This window comes from Dendrobates tinctorius, unplaced genomic scaffold (assembly GCF_039654945.1).
Source record: "Dendrobates tinctorius isolate UK_male_01 unplaced genomic scaffold, ASM3965494v1 ptg000127l, whole genome shotgun sequence".
Lineage (NCBI taxonomy): Eukaryota > Metazoa > Chordata > Amphibia > Anura > Dendrobatidae > Dendrobates > Dendrobates tinctorius.
Window position 1 is genome coordinate 21,252,675 of NW_027361795.1, and position 12,645 is coordinate 21,265,319.

Genomic DNA, 12,645 nt, shown 5'->3' on the forward strand with positions numbered 1-12,645 from the left:
ATAGAGTTATTGCCATTCTTTAGTAATTTAAAGATTTATTTCCCTATTGTTATAATTTTAGGACATGTCCACAAGATATTTAGAGGATTTACTTTTTGTCCGTAATTTCTCAGCAAGAGTGGGAATATTCCATGAAAGCTTTAGGTCTAACTAGTGTGAAAAACCAGCTTGATAGTATGGCAGCATGGTCTTGGCAGGTTGTAAGCTTTCTTGAATCGATGGGTTTTCAGGTCCCGTCTGAAGGATCTAATTGTGGTGGATAATCGGACGTGTTGGAACACAGAATTTCTGAGGATGGGGGATATTAGGGAGAAGTCTTGGAGTTGATTGGGTGATGAATGAATACGTGTAGAGGAGAGAAGGAGGTCTTGGAAGGACCAGAGATTACGTGAGGCAAGATTTAGGGAGATTAGTTTGGAGATATGTGGAGGAGAAAGGTTTTGTAAGTCAGTGTTAGTAGTTTGAACTGGATATGCTGGAGAATTGGGAGCCAGTGAAGGGATTTGCAAAGGGGGAAAGGAAGGGAGTAGAGGAGAGAGATGAATCATATGAACTCTTTCTGATTCAGATGCTGTAGATTCAAGGATTGCTCTATGTGAAAGGGCAAGTCATAAGGACGAAAAGAAAACCAAACCTTTTCCTTTGAAAATCACCTTGATGTCCCTAAAGTTGGCAAGTATGACTAAAAGCTTAAAAGCCCATGTGCTTTCTGTATGCAGTACTGAGAGCATACATACAGCACACTAACCAATGCAAGTCAATATGGTAGTCACATTAATGTTTTCACACAGATGGTCTGTGTTTAAAAAGTCACAGCATGCACTATTTTGATCCATATTCCAGATCAGACTTGCCCATTATAAGTCAATGGGGGCGTAAAAAATGGATCACATGCAGGTTACCAAATGTATGCCATAGATTTTAACAGATACTTTAAAATTCTTAAGATAAAAAAGGTTTTTCACCTTTATTATTTATTAAATTGGCAGTGTAAAATAAAGGATGCCATATGAATGTACAAATTGGACTTATAGACGTAAAAATGAACACTCTGATGGCATACGTAACACAGTACAGTTGAAACATTGTAATTTTTTTCCGTATGTAAAAAGGATGATGCATCTGCAAACAGCCTTAGGGTATGTGCACACGTTGCAGATTTCTTGGCAGAAAACGCAGGTAAAAATCTGCGCTTTTTTTGCAGATTTTAGGCGCTTTTTTGTTCGGATTTTGTGTGGATTCTTTGCGCATTGGCATGCGTTTTTAGCCCTGCGGATTTCATTAATGGAATGGGTGTAAGAACGCATGTGGATCCACAAAAATAATTGACATGCTGCGGAAAATAAACCGCTGCGGATTCCGTGCGGAATTTTCCACAGCATGTGCACAGCTTTTTTTTTCCTATTGAATTACATTAGTTTGTCACACACTTGCGGATCTGCAGCAAATCCGCTTGGAAAATCCATTGCGGATCCGCAAAAAATCCGCAACGTGTGCACATACCCTTAAAAACATGTTTGAAAAAAATAGATAAAATCTTACCCATTTGTCACAAACTCTATGCTCTTGGAGTCACTGCGACTATTGGTAGGAGCGGCAAAACACCGTAGTACCTTTAATGAAAATACACCTGCTTCTACATATGGGGCAACGGTTTGTAGATAAATGTCTGTTCCCACATATAAAGTACTATCCGTTGTTATAGGCATTCCAAATGACGCATCCGTGAATGCCATCATGATAACATCTAGAGAACCTGTTACATTGTTTTTGCTGTACAAAAGAAAAAGTAAGGTATAAATGTGCAAGTACTTCTTTACAAAAAAAATAAATTTTGCATGAGAAATGCAATAATGCTCCTAGATATGATTCAGTGATTTTTAAAATGTTACTAATACTTTTTTAGTAATAATAATTATATTATACACTTCTCAACATAAAAACTGCAATGCCAAGGTGGAAAAGTCGAGGGATTACGGAATACATAGGGTCAATAAATATGTTAATGATATGCAGATGATAAACAAATGGAAACAAAATTTTCGAAACATCTTGATTTGTTTAGAATGCATTTATTTAGTATGTACTAAGTATGAACGCCACATGCATAAATACCTGCACTTACGCGTCTTGGTATTATGTCAGTGAGGTTATTAATGCTTGCCTGAGGAACGTTCTGCCAAGATGAACATGGGTCGCCCTCCCAGGGCTGTGGGGTACTCGGTACCAGGCCGGTGTCAGGGGGGATGTGTCACAGCGGTGGCGGTAACCCGGTTCATGGCCCTGGGCGCCCAATATCAATGTGATGGTTTTTGTGGTTAATGGAATAGTTCGTGACGCCACCTGTGGTGTTTGGCAATTAAGATGTTAAGCCAATGCTGCTTGCAGATCCGCTGGGACTGATGGTGTGATGCAGCAAAGATGGTGTAGCTCCCCACAGGTGGAGCTGTAGTCTCAGGGCAGTGTAGGCGCTATGGATGAGGAGAGGTACAGGATGGTGTGGATGCTGATACCCAGATGTAGCAGTGCTGAAGGTGTTAGCGACGAATGAATGGAAGACACCAGGGCTTGCAGTTTCAAAGCTTTACTCACAGCTCGTGGTACCCACTGGTGCCTGCCTCCGTGCCGTGTCCTCCGGGGCAGAGACTCAATCAACCTCCCGGGCAAATCAGGGCTCTCCTCTCCAACACTCCGCCAACATGTACCTTCCTGAACGACTCCGCCAATGTGCCTTGTGGTGTGAAGCACTCCAGTACTTAGTTACCCTGAAATACCTCCTGTCTAGATGTTCCTAGAACTCTACTTGTATGACAGACAGCTGTAGCCTGCTCGGGGATGCTCCTGGATCCCAGCTCTCTATCCGTGTTGCTGTTGTGTCCCAAGTCTTGGATGGGAGTAGTGCATTTATAGCCAACTACTCCACCGGTGTCTGCTGCAGAACCATAAGTGTCCATACAACCTCGGGGACTGGGCCCCGGCCTTGCGCTGAGAACCTATAGGCAGGGTTCCTATCCAACCCACTCCTCCTCTCTGTTCTCTTTACTCCTTTGTTCGTACTTGTCTCTCCTTCTGATGGATGCTTAGGTTACAGTTCTACGTCTCTCTCCTTCTCCTCGGACCTGTCCTCAGACTCTCCTGACTGACTGTCCATCTCACGCCTCTCAGACTGCTCCGAGACTGACCTGTAATTCTAAACCTTCCCAACCTTTTATATGGATCTAAACTCCACCCACCTCCCAGCATATCTCGTGTTACGAAGCAAGGACCCACAAAAGGGGCTCTGCTACCCTCTAAGCATGGAGTTGCAATCTGGTCCCTTGCTGAACTATCCTGTGTGCGGGTGCAGGTGTTGGAGTGTGGAAAGGAGTTCCCAACTTACCAGGATGGTGGGGCACTACACCTTAGGAGAAGGTGCAGTACCTCTGTGGCGACTAAGCCTCAGGGGCGCCACAAATACACATGAGCTAGAATGAAGGCAATTACAGAAACACTTCAAGCAATAGTAATATGTAGCATGAGGAACATACAGCCTGTTGTTATTGAGATGAAAAATGGCTCCTGAGACACTTTGGAGAAATGTCCTTACTATTTGTTCCATGTCCAAATCAATGAAAACCAAGCTGTTAGTGTAGCTGGAAAGAAGACTAGAGGGGTACGGCTATTGAACTTTATGTACAGTCATGGCCAAAAGTATTGACACCCCTGCAATTCTGTCAGATAATATTCAGTTTCTTCCTGAAAATGATTGCAAACACAAATTCTTTGGTATTATTATCTTCATTTAATTTGTCTTAAATGAAAAACACAAAAGAGAATGAAGCAAAAAGCAAAACATTGATCATTTCACACAAAACTCCAAAAATGGGCCGGACAAAAGTATTGGCACCCTCAGCCTAATACTTGGTTGCACAACCTTTAGCCAAAATAACTGCGACCAACCGCTTCCGGTAACCATCAATGAGTTTCTTACAATGCTCTGCTGGAATTTTAGACCATTCTTCTTTGGCAAACTACTCCAGGTCCCTGATATTTGAAGGGTGCCTTCTCCAAACTGCCATTTTTAGATCTCTCCACAGGTATTCTATGGGATTCAGGTCTGGACTCATTGCTGGCCACCTAAGAAGTCTCCAGTGCTTTCTCTCAAACCATTTTCTAGTGCTTTTTGAAGTGTGTTTTGGGTTATTGTCCTGCTGGAAGACCCATGACCTCTGAGGTAGACCCAGCTTTCTCACACTGGGCCCTAAATTATTCTGCAAAATTTGTTGGTAGTCTTCTGACTTCATAATGCCATGCACACTGTCAAGCAGTCCAGTGCCAGAGGCAGCAAAGCAACCCCAAAACATCAGGGAACCTCCACCATGTTTGACTGTAGGGACCGTGTACTTTTCTTTGAATGCCTCTTTTTTCTCCTGTAAACTCTATGTTGATGCTTTTGCCCTAAAAGCTCTACTTTTGTCTCATCTGACCAGAGAACAGTCTTCCAAAATGTTTTAGGCTTTTTCAGGTAAGTTTTGGCAAACTCCAGCCTGGCTTTATTATGTCTCGGGGTAAGAAGTGGAGTCTTCCTGGGTCTCCTACCATATAGTCCCTTTTCATTCAGATGCCGACGGATAGTATGGATTGACACCGTTGTACCCTCGGACTGCAGGGCAGCTTGAACTTGTTTGGATGTTAGTGGAGATTCTTTATCCAACATCCGCACAATCTAGCGTTGAAATCTCTTGTCAATTTTTCTTTTCCGGCCACATCTAGGGAGGTTAGCCACAGTGCCATGGGCTTTAAACTTCTTGATGACACTGCGCACGGTAGACACAGGAACATTCAGATCTTTGGAGATGGACTTGTAGCCTTGAGATTGCTCATGCTTCCTCACAATTTGGTTTCTCAAGTCCTCAGACAGTTCTTTGGACTTCTTTCTTTTCTCCGTGCTCAATGTGACACACACAAGGACACAGGACAGAGGTTGAGTCAACTTTAATCCATGTCAACTGGCTGCAAGTGTGATTTAGTTATTGCCAACACCTGTTAGGTGCCACAGGTAAGTTATAGGTGCTGTTATTTACACAAATTAGAGAAGCATCACATGATTTTTCGAACAGTGCCAATACTTTTGTCCACCCTCTTTTTTATGTTTGGTGTGGAATTATATCCAATTTGGCTTTAGGACAATTCTTTTTGTGTTTTTTCATTTAAGACAAATTAAATGAAGATAATAATACCAAAGAATTTGTGTTTGCAATCATTTTCAGGAAGAAACTGAGTATTATCTGACAGAATTGCAGGGGTGTCAATACTTTTGGCCATGATTGTAACTCCACATCATAATTCTGGAAGTCATACCAGTGTGATATTTCCCTCATGAAGGCCTCATCATGGAGTTGAACACGTCGTCTCCTAGGCCAATCTCCTGCTATCATTGCATCCAGTGGTATGGCCATTGCTCTAAAGTGTCCCACGAACTGTTTTTGAACAGAATAACAGCAGACTGCATGTTGCTTGTGCTACTGTGAGCAGCCTGCTTGGCCTAAATGCACTACCATGACCTGCAGCGTCTACAGTCTTGCCTTCCATCGAGCACATCTAAAATGCCATAGATTGGCAATTGCAAAGGAAGCTGCCGGCAGTGGATCTTGATGATTTGCATGACCAAGTGAATTCAGCATGGCATACTATTCCTCAGACAAACATTAGTAACTTCATTGATAGCATGCCAAGATGTGTATGGCTATGCATTTCTGAGTGTGGCATTCATACTCGATGCAGAAAAAAATTGAGATGATTGAAAATTTTGCTTCCGTGTTTTCATCATTTGCATATCACTAACATATCTCTCGATCCCATCATTTCCATTATTCCATGACTTATCCTTCATGGTGTTACAATTTCAATGTTGACGAGAATACATTATTAATAGTAATAATAAAGCAACTGAGATGTGTAGTAGTAACTTTAACTTCCTAAAACAATGTCACAAATTATTATGGTCTTTTAAAAGTGCTACTAATTGTTTTATATTTAAAAGCATGAGGTCTACATTTTTTTTAGAATGATAATGGGTTGTTCATAGAAGGTTAGTCAAATCATAAAAGTAATCCTGACCAAGATCAAAAATAGCATTGACAGCCAGAAGGCCTTGGTTCTTGGAGAGGTGTCGGTCGCTCACCAATGCAGTGAATAATGGAGACCTACACATGGTGCCACCCGTATAGTTGTAAATGGGCTTATTCACACGGATACAATATTTCAATTGATATGCATTGCTCACATGTCCTTTTTTGAACTGGAATATTCCAGGGCTTTTCGGAGCCATGGACATGAGGTAAAATGCAATATGCCAATATGCACATGGCCTTAGTAGTCTCCTTTACTACGTGATTGCGGGGTGTTTCCACCAGTGTTTAAAATGATTCAGTGATTCAGGGTATGTTTCTCACTAAGGTTATATTTTGCTGTTAACTTGTGTGAGTTGCTTTTCACAATAAAGTATTGAAAATCTGAATCACAAAAATCCACGGCTTAACTTGACCAGCTGTGCAGATTGGAAATACACAGCATGACATGCAGTGCAAAGGATGGAATGTGCAGTCACCATATTGCATTTCCACAATGATATCTGCATTAGGAGGTTCACAATGAAAATGTCCCATGGGTATATACCATGAGGATGCGTTTTTAGAAAAAAAACAGTATTTTTTTTCTGGTGTTTTTTCAGTACGTCTTTTTTTGTGATCTTTTTTTCCTAGCTGAAATTCAATAGGTAATTATGAAACGCAGCATATATGCTGTATTTGCATAGGTTAATGTGACTTGCTTGTGAAAAAAACATTTTTTTTATATATATTTTTTTATTTTTCCCAAATGCCAAGCCACTCTCAAACTATTTTGGAGCATCATATTACATATCGGTAAAATTGGTCATGATGAATCAGAAATGCCCTTAATTACCATACATGTATAGGAAAACTTAACAGAACTGATCTGTTGTAGCAGTAGTAGTAAGAGTAGCTGTGGTCGTGCTGTTAAAAACAAAGTTAGACGCATGTTACATAAAGAAGCTTTTAAAGCCTATCTGTCGCCTACGTCATGCTGTCCTAGTGTCAGGCCTGCCGATTTCACCTCTTAACACATTCATTTCAGGAGGTATTTTAGATTTCAGAATGTAGCGCTATTTTGAAAAAAAATGAGCACCCACAGAGCTCTGTAAAATGTAAAGTTATGGTTCTTGGAATGTGATGACTCAATAAGTTGTTTAAAAAAGTGGTTTCCTTGTGGAATAGTAGTAATAAAACTATATAATTAGGTATCAGTGTCATCATATTGTGCATTCTAAAACAACTATAGCATACAGTATGCCTACAAAATTGGCAGCAGTGAAAACTACAGCTTGTCCTGTAAAAAACAAGTTCTCAAGGTACTATATGGAAGAATAAAATTTTATGGGTTTAAAAATACAATGACCCCTGCAATTTTTTTTAAACAAGATTTTATATAAATGTATAGACCTGCAGAATAAAGTTAATGCGTCAAATATCCTGAAATATTCATGAGCATTCGGTAAAAAAAAATTAAAAATCCTCTGCACTGGGGTCCATGAGCTGAATGTTACACCACTGTATGCCACTTTGTGTGATTTTACTATTACTCATTGTGATCTCCCGTCACAGCTCTGATATTGCGCTTTAGATCAGGGGCATTGCTTGATTCTTGCTCCTTATGCATCTTGCCTCCTAACAAATCATCATGTCTGACAGTCTGCTTGTTTGATGTTCCCCTCACTCTCTCTGCTGTCAAATATTATCGTGTTTGATATGACACATAAAAGCTGTGAAGGAGAACAGAACCAGCATGTCTGGGGTCATGGATCGTTCTGTGCTTCCTTCCCGTATCTTTACACCTCTTTTTTGACACCTTTTGACTCCCTTCCCAATTTCCTTGAGCTCTTACATAGATTACATGTGACATGTCAACAGGGCTGGTTTTAGACAAAGTGATGTCCGGGGCAAAAGTTTAAAGTGAGGCCCCAAATGTTAATATATTGCACCATCACCCAAATTTTTTGGTTGAAGTTACATGCGCTGAGATCAGACCGTTAAACGAGCCTGATCAAGTATATTGAAGTCATTCGACACTTGTTTTCTAGCTTCTTTACACTGGCTGAGGAAGAATGATGGGCACAGAATGATTATTAGCAGATCAATCTGTCCCCACACAGTATCATGTTATCAGCAGTGTATCTGCAGTTTACACCAGGCGATGTGCTGCTAAGAACAATGATTTTTTGTTCCGGCATAAACAATCCAATCACTTGATAAATAGGCAGCATTTTGCTTGCTTACAAAACCTACAAAAGACAAAATGAAAAAAACCCTGCTATAATTAAATAAGTAAAAAGCAAAAGTGCATTTAAATCATACAGAGTTCTTAGTAATACTGTATTTGATCAAACATAGCATAAAAGCCGTCCCACCATCGACAAGGTGACTCTGTGGTCGGGGCGGTCCTACACTGTCTAGTATTAATAACCTTATCATGTGTCAAAGTTGACGTCTGTGTGAATAAGGGCAGACAAGGACCGGGTCCCAACCACTGGACACCAGTCAGGGGAAGCCTTTAAATACAATTTCCAGCTCAGGAGAGGGAGGCCACACCCCATCTTGCACAGAATGCATTTTGCTTGTTTAGTATAATGCACCTCATAGTGCTCTACATAGTATAATCCACCCTGTTGTCCTCCATATAGTATAATGCATACCTCATAGTCCTTCAGATAGTATAATGTACTCCCCATAGCCCTTCATATAGTATAATGCATATCTCATAGTCCTCCATATAGTATAAGGTACTCCCCATAGTCCTTCATATAGTATAATGCAATCATCAGAGTGGGCAGCACGGTGGCTCAGTGGTGTGCATTTTACTATATGGAGGACTGTGGTGTGCACTGCACTGTATAGTGGACTATGGTGTGTATTGTACTATATGGAGGACTATGGTGTGCATTGTACTATATATAGGGCTGTGGTGTGCATTGTACTATATGGATGACTATGGTGTGCATTATACTATATAGAGAATCCTCAGGACTGTATTATACTATACGGAAGAATGACAGAGGAGTGCATTATACTAGATGAAGAAATATGGGGAGTCCATTATACTATATGGAGAACTATGGGGCACATTATACTATATGGAGGACTATAGTGTGCATTGTACTATATGGAGGATTATGGTGTGCATTGTACTATATGGAGGACTGTGGTGTGCATTGTACTGTGTGGAGCACTATGTTGTACAGTGAACTATATGGAAGACTATGGTGTGCATATGGCGTACTTGTGACGAACAGCCCACCGCCGTTCGTCTACTTACGGGCGACACTAACGGGGGTCCCGCTGCCACCAAAACGCGACGGACAGCGGACCCTGTGTCACCACTATGTCACAGTCCCACCACTGACACGGGTGTATCAGCGGATGGAGGGACGTGACACAATGCCGGCACACGGCTATCACAGGCGCAGTGGGGCTTATCTTAGTTATCCCAACACTGGCACCATGTGACCAAAAATATCCAGCAAGCTAATCTCGCTCTACAATTTGCCGCAGGGGGAGTTTAATTTGGATGCCCCACCACTGCTATCAATCTTCCAAGTACTGCGGGGATTTATGTATATCCCACTTTCTCAGTTCCACTTTGGAACTCACAGCTCTCCGGCGCCCCCCTTACCCTCAGGTCAGTCAGGGAACTGCACCTAGGATAATTGGTCGCCGGACGGGCTGCCTGTTGTGAACCGGCAATTAGGCTTCTGCAGTAAGGGAATTATCAATGCTGTGGCTGCAGACCCTTATTCAGCAATATAAGACCCTTCTGTACTGCCAGCAAGCCGTAATAGCCGTACACAACGCGCTGCCACCAGTCACGGTTACTTAATTCACAGTGTTAAATTAAGAGGGTCCGTGGCAAACCCTTTGAATTAGTAGCGATTATCTATCAAAGGCGTATAGTTCGAGTCTTAGAGCATGGAGACAGATCTAAATAATTATTTCATTTATTTTCCGAAAGAGGACAGTGATTACAGATAAAAGTTGCTATAAAATTGAGACATAAAATATGTACAGTACAGGTATAAAATAAAAGTGGAGAAAACAAAGAGATTACACTCACAGTTCCATATTGTTCCTTAGGCAGACCATGCGGCTAAGGTGGGTGGAGGCGGAGCTGCACTTCTCCGCTCATCTGGATCTTTCTAGCACGACGACTTGAGCTGTTCTGAGCTGGTTCTGCCAGGGAATGCCTTATAGACTTTCCTATGTGACATCACAGAGAGGTGCATTCTGGGTTGATCCCACCTCTCTTATCCAAGTTATGTTTTGGCTACAAAACTTAGATTAGCTATAACTTTATGGGAGAAGCTGGTATGGACTCATCAGTGGTATCATGTTTCCCAGCGTAATGAGCCCATCAAGAAAACATCAAACATCTATGCGATATGACCGTCCATTTGGGCGCAAATCATATCTCAGGTTCTGGACATCCGAGAGTTTTGCAACAGGCACCACAGCGAAGCTGGGTCTGCTCGGATCGCAGAAATATGATTTTTATATTTCTGCTGGGTATGGTTTTCGCGGGACAATCCCTTATTGTTTTATTCAAACTCCTGGTTTCAAACAAAGAGTTTAGTTCCCGCACTTTTTTTCTCTTTCAGCTGAGAGAAGCCAGAGAATGGTGTGAGGAAGATGGTCTAGCTAATTAACATTCCTGCTCTTCCAGAGGAAGTGGCAGGGTTGATAAAACCTGGGGGGAAGGAATTCCTATTACTGACAGTTTACAATGTCCTAGGATGGAGGATTTGTTAGCACATTGCAACAGAAAACATATCTTGCCGACATGGTACATCACACCTCCCCCCTTAAGAGGGCGCTAAGGAGGCATTACCTCTCGGTAATCGGCCATGCGCACCTCAGCGGGTTCGCCCCGGCGGGACAACCCATCGGCATTGCCGTTTTCACTGCCCTTCCTGTGTTTTACAGTAAAATCGTACTGTTGAAGGGCAAGGCTCCAGCGGAGCAATCTTCCATTGGTTCCGGACACTGTGTGCAACCAGCTCAGAGGGTTGTGGTCGGTTACCACCGTGAAGGCGCGCCCGTACAAGTAGGGCTGCAAACGTTGCAGTGCCCACACCATGGATAGACACTCCTTCTCGATGGTCGAGTATGCCACTTCCCTCGGCAGAAGTTTCCGGCTCAGGTACAACACGGGGTGCTCTTGGTTCCCCGAGTCGACCTGGCTAAGCACAGCACCGAGGCTAAACTCGCTGGCGTCGGTCTGTACCAGAAACGGGCGACTGCTGTCGACTGCTCTCAACACTGGAGAGTTGCACAGGGCTGCTTTCAAAGCTTGGAAAGCCGCCTCACAGTCATCTGTCCAGTTGACTGTTTGGGGTAGCCTCTGCTTGGTGAGGTCAGTCAAGGGTTTGGCAAGGGCGCTATAGTCCTGTACGAACCGCCTATAGTACCCTGCAGTGCCCAAGAAGGACTTCACCTGTTTCTTGGTCCTGGGGGTGGGCCAGGACACGATTGCGTCCACTTTTCCTGGCTCCGGACTCATGGAACCCCCGCCTACCCGGTGCCCCAGGTAGTGGACCTTGCGCATGCCTATCTGGCACTTCCCCGGCTTGATGGTCAGGCCTGCCTGGTGAAGACGCTTGAGCACCTCCTGGAGGTGCTGAAGGTGTTCCTCCCAGGTGGAACTGAAGACGGCAATATCGTCTAAGTACGCCACCGCGTACTCCTCCAGTCCCCGAAGCAGGTGGTTGACCATCCGCTGGAAAGTGGCAGGGGCATTCTTCATGCCGAAGGGCATGACCGTGGACTCGTACAGTCCAAAGGGGGTGATAAAGGCGGATTTCTCCTGCGCCTCAGGGCTCAGGGGAATCTGCCAGTATCCCCGACTCAAATCCATGATGGATATGTAGTTGGCGTTTGTCAACCGCTCGAGCAGATCCTCGATGCGCGGCATCGGGTGGGCATCAGAGGTTGTGATGGCGTTGAGCCCCCTGTAGTCCACGCAGAACCGGGTGGTTCGATCCTTTTTAGGAACGAGGACTACAGGTGAAGCCCACGCACCTTTTGACCGTCGAATCACTCCCAGCCTTAACATCTCATCGACCTCTCGGCGCATGACTTGTTGCACCGTTTCAGAGATCCGATAAGGTGTTCGCCGTAATGGGGCATGATTCCCGGTGTCCACCTCATGAACCGCTAACTCCGTCCTCCCAGGACGGTTGGTGAACACGGGCCGGAAGAGTTCCAGGGTGGCCATCAACTGCAACCGATGGGACACGGTGAGCGAACCACTTATCTCCATGTCCTCAATGGACCCATTGGCCTTGGCCTGGGCCAGCATGTCCAGGAGGGAATCTTCCTCCCCATCCTCTGGCAGATTGCAGACCGGTAGGACGCAAGCTTCACGTTCGTAGTGCGCCTTCAGCATGTTGACGTGAAAGGCCTTGCGCCTACCCCGAGCATGGTCAAGCGTGACCACGTAGGTGACCGGGTTGAGCTGTTGGTGGACGACGTACGGGCCTTCCCAGGCTGCCTGAAGCTTATCCGTTGGTACAGGGACCAGCGCCCACACCTTTTG

General features: G+C 43.8%; 1 protein-coding gene across 1 annotated transcript in view; it reads right to left on the bottom strand.

Moving 5' to 3' along the window:
* The window catches only part of LOC141047478 (uromodulin-like), a 73,530-nt gene that overhangs the window by 15,976 nt on the left and 44,909 nt on the right, over positions 1-12,645 (bottom strand). The window contains exon 6 of the mRNA XM_073542588.1: positions 1,543-1,773. Within this exon, the coding sequence (XP_073398689.1) occupies positions 1,543-1,773 (231 nt within the window). The remainder of the gene's footprint in view (positions 1-1,542; positions 1,774-12,645) is intronic.